Below are 16992 nucleotides of genomic sequence, written 5' to 3'. Positions count from 1 at the left end.
ACCTTCTAAGTGCTCTCAGTCCACAGAAGATGGGAGAAGGAAGGGAAGTGTGCCTAAAACCAAGTCTGTGAGACTCATAGACAGAAACACATCCTAAGGCAAAACAGAGTCTCTTGTTTACATTCAAATCCTAACTCTGTCTGCTCCTTGCCAGGTGACCCTCTGCAAGTTCCTTAACCTCTCTGAATCTGCTTCCTCATGGGTTAAATGGGAATAAATGAGACCAAAATATGTTATTATGAATGTTAAAACAAATAAAACCTATGACACACTTAGCAACAGGATCCTGTTGGTGCAATTATTCCTCGAGTTAGGACTCTGCACTCATTGCTGAAGTCCAAGTCCACGGAGTCCAGAAAAGAAATGTGCCATTTAAATGTTTCTCATTCAACTTGGCTTCCCAATACCTTTTCTCTTTGGGTGTCTCCTGTGTCCTTGCTATCTCTGGCTGGGTGTGTTATTTCTCCTCCTTCCTGCCCAAGTTGCTTTTACCTCCAACTCTGTAGGAGGTGGTGGCAGTGGTGTTTTCCAGGGCCACCTCCACCCTGGGGAAAGGGAAGTGCATGAAAAGTACATAGAACAGGTTTGGAGCAGACAGCTTTTCCTAAGTTTCAAAACTTGACTATTTTTGTGGGTGGTGATTTCCTCTTTTCTATTTTAGGGACCACATGGAAAGATTTAATTTTTCTGGGTAAGGTGACACAGTTAGGTAAAAGAACACCCTAAATGTGGCAAATAGTAAATTTTGCTACATAGGAAAATATACTATCTAGAAACAAGGGTCTTATATCTGGAAATCAGACACCATAGGGCACCAGATTAGGTAGAGTTGATGAAAGAAGTTCTATATCCTTTTGTATCACTTTGGAGAATTCTGAGAGACTGGCCACATCTCTAAGACTACAATCTGAATTAGTTCCCAATTTTGTTTTCTTTTTATGTTAAAACATCACTTTTTTTTTTCTTGAATTACATATCTTTCGGCAAGTTGAAAGAAATAATGAGAGGACTAAAATTTTTCCCCTGTCTCAGCCACATTTTGTCACTGGCATTATCTTTCAGCCAATTAGCAAAGAGTTTGCCTCATTTGAAAGCATTATTCAGTTTTCACCTTTTTTGGGGAGGATTTGGATTTTACTCTGATGGACAGCTGGAAAAACAAAGGTTATTCATGTCTTGAGTTCACATAATATGAGGATTTGTTTCCTCCTCCTCATTCTTGTCCTTATCCATCTCTACTTTCTCTTTTGAGAACTTCAGGAATGTTTGTTCTAAAGTCTCTGTCCTGGGCATATCTAGGGACAGCAAGCAGCAGTCAGAAAATACCATTTATCTTTCAGTTGATATGATTTAAAAATGGTAAACTTGAGAATCACTCTCTGTTCTCAAGTGTTATATCTTGCACGAATTTTTACATTTGGTTTAGGTAAGCAAAGGGCATATAACATTTTTATATATATTTTTTAATATTTTCCTGGACCACGAGGGGAGAATTCGAGAGATAAGTGACACCATAAGACGAAACAACATTAGAATAATTGGGATTCCAGAAGAAGAAGAAAGAGAGAGGGGAGCAGAAGGTATACTGGAGAGAATTATTGGGGAGAATTTCCCCAATATGGCAAAGGGAACGAGCATCAAAATTCAGGAGGTTCAGAGAACGCCCCTCAAAATCAATAATATTTTATTTATTTGTCTGACAGATAGAGATCACAAGTAGGCAGAGAGGCAGGCAGAGGTAGAGGGGAAGCAGGCTCCCTGCTGAGCAGAAAGCCCGATGCAAGGCTCGATCCCAGGACCCTGAGATCATGACCTGAGCTGAAGGCAGAGGCCCTAACCCACTGAGCCACCCAGGCGCCCCAACTTTTTTATATTTTCAAAGGATCACAGGTTAAAAAAAAGCTAAGAACCACTGAAGTAATACCTAAAAAGAAAGCTCATCTCTTTCATCTTAGCACATTTAAAGTTTATTAAACTAAACCTGTGAGAGACCATTCTTGTTCACTCCCTGATCTCTAGAAATACTGTGTATAGTCCTCTGGACTCTGGTCTGTGAGAGACAGACGATGGGAAGAAGGAAGGAGTGGAGGCTTCTCCCTCGGGAAGTTCACTCTGTCACTGGAGTTCCCTGCATGCTGTTCTCCATCTCTTAGCCTGCCTGTTGCATTTTGCCTTTCACTCCAGTCCTGAAGCATACTCAAAGAATTTGGACAGCTGATTCACCCAAGAAGGAAACCGCCACCTGCCTGAGCTGGTTACTGTTTTATCAATATCCACCACTAAATGACAGCATGAACTAAAACTATAATTTCCATACTAGATTCTTTTGGGTTCATGCAAATGAAACAAGAGACAAAGATAAACATTTCCGGGTCCTTTTGCCAAGACTGCTCTTGGGGGAGGTTCTACAGAGTGGGGCATTTGTACTTCACCTAAGAAATGTTTCTAGAGCACCTGTTCATTGCAGGCGCCACGCCAAGAGGCAGCACACCATGTAGATAAGACAGACATGGCATCTGACCTTGTGGAATTTCCAGTCAAGTGAGTGAGACACAACAACAATTACACAAATGGATTGAGTACTTCTCCTCATTTTAACAGAATCTACCAACATGGAGTTTGTACTGTGGACAGATGGTGTCTTCAGTATTTCAGCAACCCCTAATGCCAAAGCTGAGAGAATGAGTTAAGGTGAAGCTCACATTATGAAATGAAACACTTTAAAACAATCAGAGTTTCAAGGAGAGTTGTAAGGAACAAAATAAAGGAATTACAACATGAGACTTTTTTCCACTTAAGTTACTTTCTTCAATTCGCTGAGTTTCATCTCCACAGAGCTTTTTATTTTTTTCCTTATTTTTTTTTAAGATTTTATTTATTTATTTGACAGGCAGAGATCACAAGTAGGCAGAGAGGCAGGCAGAGAGAGAGAGAGAGGAGGAAGCAGGCTCCCTGCTGAGCAGAGAGCCCGATGTGGAGCTCGATCCCCAGACCCTGGGATCTTGACCTGAGCCGAAGACAGAGGCTTTAACCCACTGAGCCACCCAGGCACCCCTCCACACAGCTTTTTAAAGTCTCACATGCCTAGAACAAGCAAAAGATAAAAATAACAAAAGAACTTTTGTGAAAAGAAGAAAACTATTCTTATAAAATCATACAACCATACTTCACCAGCTTCATAACATTTTTCTTCTGTTACTTGACTCAGTTGCTTCTGTGACTCTTGTTTACCTCAAGACATAAACACACACTTAAGTCCAGTCATTTCTAATACAGCAACTTCCCTTTCTGCCAAGTGATTTCATTTCCTATGAACTTTACTTTACACGAAAGAAACCCTAGTGACAAACAATATATAATTGTTATTTCAAAGATCTATTTTATTGCAAACATTGGAGTAAACAATCTCTAAATAGTTTTAGTATAAATCTAACAAAGAAAATAAGAGTATAAGAAATTTTTGTTTTATGGATTTAACAAAGAAATGACTACAAGTAAATATTTATGTTTTTTTCATATTGAAGACAGATATCCCCAGTCCATAATAAACGCCTATTTCCGCAACCAGCCTCTTCCTCCAATCCCATCCTTTAAATATTGTCTCAGAATCTCCATGAATTTGGGAAATAAGATTGGCAATTGTACTCAGTTCTCTGCGTGCATTTACGGTACTTTTTCAAAACACACGGACGTGACTTGAATTACTAGGTATAAAAATGAAAGTTCTACAAATGGAAGAGGGAAAAAGGCAGCCAGCTATAAGCTTGAAGAGATTTGTTGTGTTGATATGTTTTTACTTTTTGATTGCTAATTTTTTTTTAAGTTTCTGTTTATTTATTTGAGAGACAGAGAAAGAGTGAAGCCCAAGCAGGCAGACAGGCAATGAGAGGGAGAGGGAGAAAAAGGATCTCCACGGAGCAAAGAGCCCAACGAGGACTCTGGGCTCATGAGCTGAACTGAAGGCTCATGAGCTCATGGACTGAGCCACTCAGGTGCCCCTTGACTGGTAAACTTTTAAAAAAGAAATGTGGTTTTCCCACTCCAAGTAAAATGTGACTAATGTGACAGATCAGAGGGGAAGAAAACTGATATTGATTGAGTATCTCCTTGGTGCCAATTCCACTCTTGGGATTATTTATGTATTTCCTCATTTAACTCTCACTGTGATCCAACGGGACCGGTGTTAGTGTCATTCTACAGATGCGGAAACACAGGCAGGTTTAAAAATCTCCTCATGCTTGTTCAGCCGGCAAGTGGTGGAACTAGGCTCTAAAGTAGGTTTGTCTTAGCCCAACAGCTATGCATGCATTTAAAATTAAGTTATTGTGACTTGCCATTGCTCAGAACCAATACCTTTAGCTGTCCGATCTCCCAACTTGCCAAGACTGGAAAAGGCCTTTTCTTTCAAGGTAGAAAGAATACTTTTTAACAGCAACTTTATTTGGCATTTTTGCAAATCGTATACTGGAGATATTTGAACTTGGAAATGGAATCAAAATGTCCTTGAGACATTAGAGCAAGAAAAAGTTATGCTATTAACAAAGTAAATATACATGTTTGTTAAATGTAGAAGTAGGAACCCTGTTTTACGTCTCTGAGCTAACTCTAAGTTTCGCTAACTAAAATTTCAGGGGGTAGATATTTTATATTTATGATTTCATGTTAATGACATTGTAATTCCCTGATCCATGTTTAGCATTTGTGTGTGGTTCTCCTAAAGTTGGGGGCTGCTGAGCTGAAACAGTTTCCTCAAAGAGAGAAAAAATTCCAGGTGCTAGAAATAATTTATTGCTAAAAAATGCTAACTATTATCAGACCTTTCAGTGATTACAATATTTTGGTTGATGGAGGGTCTTGACTCCATGCTGAACTGCGGACTGGTCAGAGTGGTGGTTGCTGAAGACTGGAATGTCTGTAGCAGTCTCTTTAAATAAGACAGTAATGCAGTTTGCCACATTGATTGCCTCTTTTATGAACAGTTTCTGTAGCATGCAATGCTGTTTGATAACATTTTACCCATAGTCGAACTTCTTTTAGCACTGGAGTCCTTCTTCTCAAACCCTGATGCTGCTATCAGCTAAGCTGATATAACATTCTAAATCATTTGTTGTTATATCAAGTATTGCCACAGCATCTTCACCAGCCATGGATTCCATCTCAAGAAACCATGTTCTTTGCTTGTGCATTAGAAACAACTCTTCATCCTTTCAAGTTTTATCAATGAAATTGCAGCAACTTAATCACATCTTTAGACTCCGCTTCTGTTTCTTATTCTCTTGCTCTTTCCACCACATCCGCAGTTCCTGCCTCCACCGAAGTCTTAACTCCTCCAAGTCATCCATAATGGTTGGATTCATCTTCCTCCAAACTTCTGTGAATATTGATATTTGACCTCTTCCCATTAATCATGTATGTTCATGGGATCTAAAATGATGAATCCTTTCCAGAAAGTTTTTCAATTTACTTTACCCATATCCATCAGAGGAATCACTATCTATGGCAACAAGAGCCTTATGAAATGTATTTCCTGAGTAATATGCCTTGAAAGATGAAATGAATCCTTGGCTGCAGAATCGATGCTGTGTTATGTTAAGCTGGCCGGCAAACAACATTCATTTCATTGTGTATCTCCATCAGAGATTTTTGGGGGACCAGGTTCATTGTCAATGAGCAGTAATTTTTTTGATAGGAATTTTTTTTTTTTTTCCTGAGCAGTAGATAGTGGATAGTTACATTCTGTAACCATGTTGGAAACGGATCTGCAGCCATCCAGGCTTTGTTTTTCCATTTACAGACCACAGGCAGAATAGATGTTGCATAATTCTTAAAAACCCATGCTTTTTGAGATGGTAAATAAGCACTGTCTTCGACTTAAGATCATCAGCTGCTTTAGCCCCTAGTGAGAGAGTCAGCCTGTTTTTGAAGCTTTGAAGCCAGGCAATGGCTTTTCCTCTCTAGCTATTAAAGCCCTAGATAGCATCTCTTCCCATAGAAGACTTTTTGTCTACATTGAAAATCTGTTACTTAGTGTAGCCACCTTCATGAATGATTTTAGCTAGATCCTCTGGATCACTTGTTACTGCTTCCTCAACAGCACGGGCTGCTTCTTCTTGCACTACTTTAATGTTGTGGACATGATTTCTTTCCTCCAATTTCACAAACTAACCACTGCTAGCTTCAAACTTTTCTTCTGAAGTTTACTCACTTTTCTCAGCCTTCACAGAATGTCAAAGAATTTAATTTAAATCTTCTATCAGGGCACCTGAGTGGCTCAGTCCATTAAGCATTTGCCTTTGGCTCAGGTCATGATTTCAGGGTCCTGGGATGGAGCCCCACAGCAGGTTCCTGCTCAGTGGGGAGCCTGCTTCTCCCTTCCTGCCTCCCCTGTTTGTGCACACACTCTCTCTCGCCCTGTCAAATAAGCAAATAAATAATAAAATCTTAAAAAAAATAAATCTGACATCAATGTTTAAGCAAGTTACTTCCTCAAGAGTTCTGGAATTCTCTAGATTTTAAGATTCTCCATATTCCAGATTTTCATTTGAAAGGGCAACTCACATGCTAATGCAGTCATATTTTTATTTGGAGCTTTAATTTTAGCAAACCATAACTGGAACTGATGATGTTTCTATTTTATTATATTGTTACATTATATGCTGTAAGCTGGCTCAACTGGTATTTCAGAAACTGATCTTTTATCAAGAATGCCTCTAAGGCAAATGATATTTTTAGGAAATAATTGTTGGTTGAATATCCTTGCAGTATAGAAATTAGTAACCTGATAAAAATGAGAACTATAAGTCATAACATTTGAAATAGGTGGGAATTTACCAATTTAAAAATTAATCCAGGAAGTTTGCATATATTAGCTTTATGAGATGGGAGTGTTATTAAATCCATTTTGTAGATACAGAAACTGAACTCAGAAAGTTTAAAAGTCATACAAAAATTAAGCGGCTGAAGCAGGGTTTGAACTTAGATGCCTTTATCCACTAAGTATAATTAGCTACCAGCCCGTCCCACCTCAACCAAGTAACCCCAGTGAACCACTGCCTAGAGCACAGACATATCTTCATTCACCTGTCCTTGAACCATGTCTTTATACAGAATGGACTGTTTTTCTCTACCTTCTCTTCCTTCAATATCCTGCTCACACTGTTTATGGAATATTGTCTTTATGCCCTTGTTGGGATTAACATATCAATATCAATTATCTGTTCCATAATATAGTGAGGTCTTTATATCGCTTTCTTCTTCTGATGGACCAAACTCTTTGAAAAGATGTATCTAGTCTTATCTATCTCTAGATCCCCACATGACTCAGAATTTACTTGATAAATATTTTTGGAACTGAAAGATGTGTCTTTTCATTCTTTCAAACATACACTAGAAAGCCAAATCTTCTGAAGAGTTGTAAGATGCTCCTTGGGAACAGTAATAGTTCCTGAAACTTTCCAAAATGCTCAGAAAAGGACTTCTCAAAATTATGTCTTCAATAAAAGTGGTTGGTGAGATTACCTTCTCTGTCATTGAAGCACATGTAAGTTACCTAAAGAAATGACCATGCCCTTAAAGAGTAATCATAAATGACCTTACTTTAACAAATGCCAGATAGTATAATAAATTTATTTATACATAAAAAATTACAACTGATAATAATGTATCAAAGAAGCTTGAATATTTAACAATGATTTTTAAATGTGCTTTAAAACAGATATGTTTTTAAATAAAATAAATTCTGTTAAAGATCCAATAGAACTTCAATCCTGCCAAAAATATGATGAGACAAATTAGAGTCTGATGACTCAGGTCTGCTCTCAAAGGGCAAGCGGATGGTTGCATATTGTGGAATTTCCTCTGACATAATGCAAGAATGAGAGTGCATATTCTCTGCTGCTCTGAATAATATAAAAAGCCGCAGGAGCTCTCCAACCAGTAGAAGCCCCTTGGGACAGCAGAGCTCACAAGCCTCTGGGACAAGAGCCAGAAAGAAACCAGACCGGAGGCACCTTGCATCAACATGACTTCCAAGCTGGCTGTTGCTCTCTTGGCAGTTTTCCTGCTTTCTGCAGTTCTGTGTGAAGGTAAGCAAACTTTTCTGGTCTACAGAATTTTCCTGTGTCTAAATGTGATCCTCAGATAGCAAGATTTCCCTTAATGCTTTAATAGCAAAATCCTCTTTATTCAACTAAAGGAAATAATATTTGCAGTAATTTAAAATTAAATTGAAGCTTTAATTGTTTAGGTTTTATCTCTACAATACTTAGAAAGACATCTTGTTCTTATTTTTCATACTTTATAGGATGCATACATATAAACGCATTAATATAAATCTAAAATTTAGAGCATAGGGGAGAGGCAGAGAGAGAGAGAGAGAGAGAGAGAGAATCTCAAGCAGACTCCACGCTGAGTGAGGAGTCAGATGCAGAGCTTGATCTCATGACCTTGAGATTATGGCCTGAGCCAAAACCAACAGTCAGATGCTTAACCAACTGGGACATCCAGATACCACTAGAATATATCTTACTAGAGACCACAGTTACCCATATTATTTATTAATATCAAGTGAGGTAACTCCTTAACTTTATTCCACATGTTGTTTTATTGACAAGCTTTCCTCTTTGATTTAAAGACAACCTGACAAATTGTAAATCTTCTTGGGATCTCTCCCTTGAAAGAAATACAGTTAGAAATGTTTGTTTTTACATTTCTTTTCTTTTCCATTAAGCATTACAGATTTTGCTAAGAAACATCTTTGTGCAACTTATATATTTCTATTAATGCTTTCTGAAGGCAACTTCTCTGTTATTGAATCTTAGTTTACATACTATAAGTAGCATTGTGGTATCATGGAAGATTACACAATCAACTAGAAGACAAAGTACCATAAGGATGTCAGCATTTCCCAAAGACAACTCCAAGTCTTTATGCAGGAAGTCCACCAATGCTGTCATTAATGACAGCTGTGGTTTTCTTAATTGAACTCAGGGGCTAGGAGAATATCCAGCCTTCTCCTTCACGAATGAGTTTACTGAAGAAGTGCTGTTTACCAAACATACTGTCACCAAATGATCAGATTGGAATTAAGGAGAGAGTAGCCAACAGATCCATGTTTGGGATGAAATTAATCCTTGTTTTTATTATTTTTCCACAGCTGCAGTTCTGACGAGAGTGAGTTCAGAACTCCGATGCCAGTGCATTAAAACCCACTCCACGCCTTTCCATCCCAAATATATCAAAGAACTGAGAGTGATTGACAGTGGCCCACATTGTGAAAACTCAGAAATCATGTAAGTACTTTCAAAAGTGATTAGATATGTTACTTCAGCAAACCTAAAATTGGAGAAGGTGGAAGTATCCTGCAAAGTTCTAGGTTCAGGAATACAGTAGTGGGCAGAACCAAAAAAAAAAAAAAAAAAATTCTTTGTCTCCATGACATTTAAATATGCCTTGTAACTAAAAATGAGTTGGACTCAGATTTTATGCTCATACTTCAGGAACCACAACTTGAAGGGCAAAGGGATGTCTGAAATCTTCTAAGTACTGATTTAATCATATCTCTCTCATTTCAGTGTAAAGCTTGTCAATGGAAAAGAGGTGTGCCTGGACCCCAAGGAAGACTGGGTACAGAGAATTGTACAGATATTTTTGAAGAAGTAAGTTGTGGTTTTTGTTTTTTTTTTAATTCTTCATTTACCCTGATACATACTGTCTAAAAGTTAGCCTATAAATTTTCTGTTGCTGCTGGAAGTCTACTCTCTTGGGGGATCTGAGTCTTTGATTAAAAACCAAACAAAACCAAACAAAACAAAACCATAGCAATAGTGAATTTGTTGCACTCATGACTGGGAAGACCATACATCTCAGTTTGTCCAGGGAACTGGTTCCCTTTCATTCTCAGAAGTTTCCTAGTTTGTATGATAACTTACCTTACCTGTCTCTCTACTCATAGAGAGAGTAGAATATCATGGATATCTAAGACATGAATATCTAAGACTATTAATTTCCTAATAAATATATTTTCAAAAATGATACTTTCCTCCTCATTAGAACACTATTAATTAATGTTTCCCATTTTATTTATTTTCAGGGCTGAGAAACAGGCATCGTGAAACAAACAAACATTCTCTGTGGTTTCCAAGAATTCCTCAGTAAAGATGTCAATGAGACTTCATATAAATCTACTTCAGCACTTCATGTTCCATTTGGGTCTGGTGTAGGGTTGTCAGATAAAATATAGTATGTCCAGTTAGATTTGAATAGCAAGTAAAACAATGAATAGGGCTTTTTTTGATGTCTCATACATGTTGTCTTATGCAATATCTAGGCATACTTATGTTAAAAATATTATTCATTGTTTACTGTATATTCAAATTTAGCTGGAAATCCTGGAAATATTTTGTTGTTGCTACAACTTTCCACTCCAGTCTGCTGGTCAGGATACACCAGTCCCTGTTAAACTTTGTCTTGGTTTCTTCTTTATTCCTCAACTGGAGAAAAAGTGTCAGCCACCATCCTAACTCACAGAAATGTGAGGACATGTGGAAGCACTTTAACTTTTTCTCATATTGTCTGAATTATGTTCAAATGAAACTTGTTTGCTTATTTATTATTTATATATTTATTTAAGAAATAAATATAAGAATATCTGTGCATAAATTTGGGAAAATGGGAAAGAAAGCATTGTTGATAGACTAGTAGAATGATGGTAGTGAATTTATATTTATTTTAATACTAAATGATATTTTATTAGAGAACTATTCTGAACAAGGTTGCCAGATATAGTAAAATTAAAAACAAACAAGACACCCAATTTGTTTTGAATTCAGAAAATGATTAATTTTTTAGTATTTCATTATTTATCTGAAATTTTCATTGAACTAGCAATCCTGCTTTTGATATTCTCACTCTTATCTTGTCATGGGTGGCCTTGTTATACTGTGCTGTGTTGAATCATCAGAACTCTGAGTTAGAATTGTTTCTCAAAACAGCAAAAATTCAACAGGCAATATTAACAAAGTAATTTCTTACTAGATAAAACCTATTTATTATTTATAAATGGATTCTAAATAATTTTACTTAAATTAATGTGTTTTTAAACATTGACTTTATTTTTTTTACTTTAAAATGCTTTTATGTGTTCCCAAAGAGATTTTTTCCTATTTTTGATATATGGAAATATAAATGTAATCATAAAATATTTAAAATAAAACTTATTGTCAAAATCATCAGGTGTTTCTCTTTCCTTGGCAGTTTTAAAAGTTATCATTTTACCTATTTTTACATTAAAAATAATATTTTGAATCACTCCTTTGTAGTTCTTGTCATTATTTCTTTTAAGCGTAAAAAAAAAATATTTTGAGTTAAAAAACATAAATGCTTGGTGTCCTGTGTGGCTCAATCAGTTACAGGTCTGAATCTTGAGTTCAGCTCAGGTCATGATCTCAGGATCATGAGATCAAACCCTGTGTAGGTCTCTACACTCCACATGGAGTCTGCTTGAGATTCTCTTTCTCCGTCTGCCTCTATTCCTCCCCTGTTTTCTCTTTCTCAAAATAAATAAGTAAATCTAACAAACAAACAAATAAACATGAATTCTTCCCCTAACATTTTGTATATTGTATGTAAAATTACAAAACTCTAGAAAAACAGATATCTTTTCCAGAGATGGGTTACAAACTGTAGTCCCTTCCAGAGAATGATGGAAAATTTCTCAACACCCCATTGTATTCCATTTTGCTAATAAGGCTGACTTCAGATTTCTAATTAACCAACCAGGAGTTTGTACAGCTTAGTACAGCTGAGCACTCAGTGGAAAAGGGAAGTGGATACTCCTTACAAGATACTTCTCAGATCATTGAGGAGTAAAACTGACACATATGAGAGAAGGAAGTTTGAATATGGTTAAAGACCAAACATATTTGTAAAAAAGTCAAACAAAACTCTAAAAATACAGTAGTTTGACTAAAATATTCAATGGAGGAATTTTATAACAGAGTAGACACAACTGAAAAGAGAATCAGAGATCCGGGAACTAAAACCAAAGAACTTTATCTGGAATACGCAGCAGAGAGATAAAGAGATAAAAAGGTAGTAAATAGGAAAAAGTAATGATAAGATAAGAAGGATTTGGGGATAAGGTCTTACTAATGTCTAGTTGGATTTTTAAAGGTGGAGGAAAGTGTCAGAGACATTTGAAGTGACAATAACTGAAAACTTACCACATGATGAAAATTAATAATCCATACTTTCATGAAATTCAACTTACCAATGCCTAACTTTACATTCCAGGTAAAAAAAGATGAATCTTCCATTCACACTTATCTACCTCCCAACTCATTTACTATTGCTTTTGGGTATTTTAAGTTGACTTTCTTTTAAAGCTCCACAACACTGAGTAAGGAAGTTGTCTCCTATTTTCTCACTTACTGGTTCACACTGCAACCTGCTTTTCCTGTGTCATTTAGCTCCTTACAACTATTTGGGTACCTGCAGCTGCCATTCTTTCCATGTGTCGACATTATCTGTGATGTGGAACACAAACCCATTCCATCTCTCTTCTAATTCCCAATATACTTCCCCACAAAAGTGTGCAGCATAATACATTAATGAAAGATTTATGAGTAATACATAAGCAGGAACCAACTGGAAATTCAACCCAGCACTCACTATTCCTAAAAACGTTTCCCTCTCGAGGTGACTTCTCCCTTTCTATATTTCTTCTCAGACCCTATTAAAGTCCTCTTCTTCCTCAGAGTTCTGCCCAAGTTTCATTTCCACATTCTCCTCTGAAGATTCAAACTCCCTTGCCTTACCACCATGTAAAGTCTCTCATCCTGTGGATTTCATACACAATGAATAGAACAGATAGCAGATGAGTAATTTTAACAAAACGTTCATACAAAAGATACAGGATTTTTCAGAAGCAGATAGCAAAAAATTATCTAACCTAACCAGACTAGGCTTCACTGAGAAAATTTAAACTAGAGTCTGAATGGTGAGTAGGAGTTAGCCACCCAAAGGGAAGAAGGATATATGGGGAAGGGTAGTCTAGACATCAGGGGAGAAGTAATTTGTAGACAAGAGAATGACACAAATTGAAAGTGAAATAATTCAGTGTGGCTGGAGTTTAGCATGAAGCAGAACAAACACCAACAGATCAAGCTATGTTAAATGGACTATGGAACTTCAAAAGGGCATAAATTTGGCATTGAAAACTTCTAGTAGATTCCAATTACCCTCATTTTAAGTTGTGAACCTTATAGGCTATTCTTCCTGTGGCTCCTCCCAAAAGGAAGTGAGAAACCATTAAAAAAAAAACAAATCCTCAAAAGTCTGATCTTGGGGGATTTTTAATGTTATTTGTATTATTATTTTTATTAGAAACAGTACTGAAGTGTTCACCTTAAAATGCATTAATCATAAAATACATATGTGATATATTCAATAAGCAGAATTTGCTAATTTTCATAACTGCTGTTTTTGTTTTTGCTAAAAATGCATTAAGAAATAGATTCATAGGTTAAAGTTACCTAAGCCGAATCTTTTATTCTCAAGATTTTGATAAATAAGTAGATAATCTGAATCATAAAAAGACTTCCAATTTTATATAAAACCTCTTACTGTGTTGAGTACATATTGTTAATATAATCAGTGTCCAACATTGAAAGCCAGGTGAAGACATCTGCACCAATCTGGTAAATCTTAACAATGACTACTTCTCAAAGAATCTACTTCCTAATTTCATCTTTATTAACTTTAAAATGTGCTAAAGGATTTTCTCCTAAAAGAAAAGTCTACTTTTATTATCTAACCTAACCAGACTAGGCTTCACTGAAAAAATTTAAACTAGAGTCTGAATGGTGAGTAGACATCTATGCTGTCTTTGTTATAGGACAGCAAAGTATTTCATCAAGGGGTGCCTGAGTAGCTCAGTCGGTAGTGTCTGCCTTTTACTTCAGGTCATGATCTCAGAGTCCTGGAATCAAGCCCCATATCAGATCAAACTAGGGATTAGGTATCATGAAAATAAGCCAAAAAGGAACAATGTGAAAGAAGAAGAGAAAGAGTATGAGAGACTAAGAGTGAGAGAAAAGGAAAAGCCAATCAATTTGATGAACTGAAAAATTTTGCTTTATTTTACATAAGTGATATTAGTAAATTTTTGTATGTAGACATGGGTTTTAATGCAATCTATTACCCCATAACTTTATTTTTTAAGATTTTATGTATTTATTTGACAGAGAGAGGCACAAGAGAGGGACCAGAAGCAGGGGGAGTGAAAGAGGGAGAAGCAGGCTTCATGTCAAGCAGGGAGCCTGATGCTGGGGTCAATCCCAGGACCCCAGGATCATGACCTGAGCCAAAGGCAGATGCCCCTATTACTCCATAAATTTAATCTATTTATGTGGAACACAAATTACAGATCTAATTTTACCGAGTAGAAGCACAAATGTAAATACACAGACACACACACATACAAAATAAAAAGGTACAGAGAGATAATAATAAAGTGCTCACCTTAAAACTGTATTACTTGTAAAATACCATAATACATAATACATCATATGCATAACATACAACATCAAGTAACTTTAATAATTGCTGTTTGTGTGTTTTCTATAAATGTACCAAGATATGGATGCATAGGTCAAAGTTACCTAAGCAAACTCCTTTGTTACCAAGATTTTGGCAAATCAGCAGATAATAATTTCTTACTATAATACATCTCTTTTGCTATCCAGGCTAGGTTTCAAAACTTCAGAAGATAAGATGAAAAGGTTTTACTTTTGGTTTGTAGTAGAAATATAACAAACAAAAATTGCTTAAGACTGTATTAACCCTGCAATAACGAAAAAAAAAGCTTGAAAAGCAGTAATTTCTCCATTACTCACTTAAGAAGAAATAACAGCCTTCAGCAAGTTGCCCCAAGTTTAGTAACCATCGGCTGAATTTGCCGAGATTGCAGACAACAGATAGGGAAATTTTTAATGTAATACGGTAAATACCAGGCTGTTTGTCCCCACAAGATTTACAGATGGAGCAATCAGGAATTCTCCAAAGGATTACTTAAGGGTCAAAGAACCCAACTCCCAGTGAGGGAAGAAAGGGTTTTTTACACTTTTTGCATTCCCATACATAAAATTCAAGTTAGATAAATATAATTGTCATAAGATCTTTAAACATCATCATTTAGTAAGCTAATAGACTTAAAAAAATGTATGTTGGAAAATGAAGATGAGAAAACATTTGTATATATTTTCACATAAAGTCTACTTCAGACCTATTTAGGGGAACGTCCTAATAGCTATGTAGCAGATCATGTCAAAGAAGAACAAGAACCAGCTGAAAGCTGGAAAAATGGTCAAAGTTTGAACAAATTGAGAATAAAATAAGCAGTGTATTATAACAAACATAACAAAAATATTCACGAGTCCATGCTGATATAAATAAATGGTTGAGTAAATAAATAAATGGGGAAGAGACAAATCTCCCATGAGGAATTCCAAATAATTTACACAAACACTCCTTTCTCAAGGAGATGGAATATAACTATGTATTCCTAGGTGTGCCCTATGCATAATGACTTCATTCCAAAAAAAAACACATGTTATGGAAGGGGGCAGAGGAGGAGTAACTTTACAGCAGAGAAAACTAAAAAACACTATGTCAACCAAGGTCAACATCAACAGTGATAAATTGTATTAGTGAAATGCAATGATGTAATGGAAATGGCACTTTACCTCTCTGGTCTTCCTCCTGAAAACCCAGGATTCCAGTCTGATCACAAGAAAAACATCAAATTCCAGGAGAGAGCCATTCTACAATATATCTGACCAGTGCTCTTCAAAATTGTCAACTTGTTATTAAACAAGAAAGCTCTGAGGAAGTGTTATACTAAGAGGAGCCTAAGGAGACACAACTAAGCATAATTAAGGTATCCTGGATTAATCTTAGAACAGAAAAAGAACATTAGGTAAAATCTGTGAAAATCCAAATAATATTGTCTTGGTCAATTTGGGCTGCTGTAAAAAACAACTATAGACTGGGTGACTTATAAACAACAGATACTTATTTCTCACAGTTCTGGAGGCTGGAAAGACCAGACTGGTTGGGTTCTGTTAAGGATCCTCTCCCTTGTAGTCTTCGGGCTCCTGCTTGTCATCTCACATGACAGGACGCAGAGTCTGGGCCAGATCTCATGTCTTTTCTCATGAGGGCCCCAATCCCTTTCATGGCTTAATTTCTTCCCAAAGTCCTTGCATTTTAATACCATTACTTTGGGGGTTAGGATTTCAACACGCAAATTTGGGGAGGACAAAACATTCAGTCCATAACAATAATGTAGTGGTATTGGTACCCTACTAGTGTAAGATGTTAGTGATCCTAGAAACTGGCGATAGGATATATGGAAATTCTCTGTAATAGCATCTCAGTTTTTCTGTAAAACAAAAACTGTTCTTTAAAAAAGAACAAAAAACCTATTTTTAAAAAATAAGTAGGGAGATGGGAACAAAATAAATAACCTACAGCAGGTAGTAAGTTGTAATTTTCTGCCAATAACAGTAAACCTGTATGTGGGCTATGAAACTGGTCTGTAAGGAGCATGTCCCTTAGGCAGCAATGGAGTTAAGCTGATCATTCATCACATCCGTATAGCTTTGTCTTTTCTTTCTTGAGGTTTTCTGAGTTTCTAGAGTTATGCTGGGCTTTGAGAACTTGCCATATCTCTAGATATATTTCACAAACTATATCAAGGTTCTTCTATAATAATGATAATCATAGTCAATGACCTAACAGGTTAGGAAATTGAATGTAACAGCTAAGTACCATTAGCAGAAGGTCGTAGGTAGTGTGGTGAACTGGAAAACACATAGTGTACCTAGAGTCATAATAATTTAAATTATCTTAAAACAGAGAACTTGCAAGCCAAACTCTTGACCGCCAGTCAATAGTAGAATTGACTGATAGCAACTAAGCCCTCAAAGAAAT

General features: G+C 36.4%; 1 protein-coding gene across 1 annotated transcript; it reads left to right on the top strand.

The window, feature by feature from the left end:
* The first annotated feature begins 7927 nt into the window (after positions 1-7927).
* On the top strand, positions 7928-11228 carry CXCL8 (C-X-C motif chemokine ligand 8). Its single transcript, XM_082728415.1, has 4 exons — positions 7928-8084; positions 9155-9290; positions 9573-9656; positions 10091-11228. The coding sequence occupies exons 1-4, from the start codon at positions 8021-8023 to the stop codon at positions 10110-10112; spliced, it is 306 nt and encodes a 101-aa protein (XP_082584541.1). The 5' UTR covers positions 7928-8020; the 3' UTR covers positions 10113-11228.
* Positions 11229-16992: the final 5764 nt, after the last annotated feature.

Source organism: Mustela nivalis (genome assembly GCF_964662115.1).
Source record: "Mustela nivalis genome assembly, chromosome: 4".
In the NCBI taxonomy this organism is placed as follows: domain Eukaryota; kingdom Metazoa; phylum Chordata; class Mammalia; order Carnivora; family Mustelidae; genus Mustela; species Mustela nivalis.
This window is presented reverse-complemented; position numbering and strand designations above follow the sequence as displayed.